General features: G+C 38.6%; 1 protein-coding gene across 2 annotated transcripts in view; it reads right to left on the reverse strand.

Moving 5' to 3' along the window:
• LOC106883157 (uncharacterized) overlaps window positions 1–1,678 on the reverse strand; it is a 31,908-nt gene that overhangs the window by 27,770 nt on the left and 2,460 nt on the right. The window contains exon 2 of one of the 2 annotated variants that reach the window (XM_052976341.1): window positions 976–1,063. The exons of the other annotated variant lie outside the window; for it this stretch is intronic. Coding sequence (XP_052832301.1) covers window positions 976–1,012 — 37 coding nt within the window. The 5' untranslated portion in view covers window positions 1,013–1,063. The remainder of the gene's footprint in view (window positions 1–975; window positions 1,064–1,678) is intronic. 2 annotated transcript variants of the gene reach the window in all.

Here is a 1,678-nt window from a genome sequence, read left to right on the forward strand (position 1 = left end):
ATATATATATATATATATATATATATATATATATATATAATGCAAATATGTGCATATATATACATGTATATGTGTGTGTGTGTGTGTGTGTACGTATGCATATAGATATATATGTATAGTTATGTAATATGCTTATATATAAATGTATGTATCTATATATAACTATGTGTGTGTAATGTATATGTGTGTATTCATATAATTATGCAATTGTATATATATATATATGTGTGTGTGTATGTATATATATATATGTCTGTATGTGTGTAGGTATATTTGTATGAATGTGTGTATGGATAGGTACTAATTATCGATTGGTCATGCCCCACCTTTTCCCATCTTTTTGTGTTATGGGGTTAATTCATGGTTTTTTATACACCAACGTCAACACACTGGTGAATATACACAGCATTGTTATACACCCCATTGTATACAGCATAAATATATATGCACAGCTTTGTTATACACACCTTTTGTGTAGAGAATAAATAAATAAATACCAATCAACCAGTTTTTATTAAACAATATACTTCTACACACTAGCTGTCGGATGATTGCCAATATCTCCCGTAATAAACAGCCATCTTCTTGGGTGAAGGCCATGGGTGGATATTTGCGTTGGTATGTGTATTTGTGTGTGTATGTATATACTTGTGCATGTGTGTTTATATACGTAGGTGCAAGTATGGCTGTGTGGTCGAGAGGTTCGCTTTGCAGCCATATGGTTTCGGGTTCAGCCCCACTGCGTGGCACCTTGGGCAAGGGATTTCTACTCGAGACTCGGGCCGACGAAAGGTTTGTGAATGCATTTAGTAGATGGTAGATGAAAGAAGCTCGTCGTGTGTGTGTGTGTGTGTGTGTATGTGTGTCTTTGTGTCTGTGTTTGTCCCCCACCACAGCTTGTCAGCCGGTGTTGGTGTGCTTATGTCCCTGTAACTTAGCGATTCGGTAAAATAGACCGATAGAATAAGTACCAACCTTGTTTAAAGAGAACTAGTCCTGGGGGTTGATTCATTTGACAAAAAAATATTCGAGGCGGTGTTCCAGTATGGCCGTTGTCTAATGACTGAAACAAGTAAGACATCAAAGATAAAAGATATGTGTATATGCGCTGGCATCTGCATGTTTGTATTTGCCACCCTTACCCCCACGGCTTTTAACCGCTGTGGGTTTGTTTAAAACCCCCGCAAGTTAGGGGTTCGGCAATAAAAAAAAATGCCCAGGATTAAAATAAGTTGTCGATTTGTTCGACTAACTCAGCAAAGCAGTGCTCCAGCATGGCTGCGTTCCAATGACAAACAAATAAAAAAGTAAAACAGTAAAGACAAGACATCGGTATGTACTGAGGTATACCCGTGCCTATTTGGTGGTGTGTATGCATGTATCTATGTACATGAGTGTGTGTATTTGTATGTATTAGCCGAGAGGCTAAGAAGTTCGCTTCATAACCCCGAGGTTCCGGGGTCGATCCCAGTGCGTGGTATATTTGGTAACAGTCTTTAACCATAGTCTCGGTTCGGGCCAGGACTTGCAAGTGATCGCTAGCCACTACACATTCTTTATTTTCTCTCCTTGTTTCTTTCTGTGTTCCTTTCTGTGGAAGAGCGTAGGCACGAAACATTAAAGACTTTTTCACTTCCCGAGCGTTAAACTAATACATCTGTTTGTTGTCTAAACCAAC

This window comes from Octopus bimaculoides, chromosome 24 (assembly GCF_001194135.2).
Source record: "Octopus bimaculoides isolate UCB-OBI-ISO-001 chromosome 24, ASM119413v2, whole genome shotgun sequence".
In the NCBI taxonomy this organism is placed as follows: Eukaryota; Metazoa; Mollusca; class Cephalopoda; order Octopoda; family Octopodidae; genus Octopus; species Octopus bimaculoides.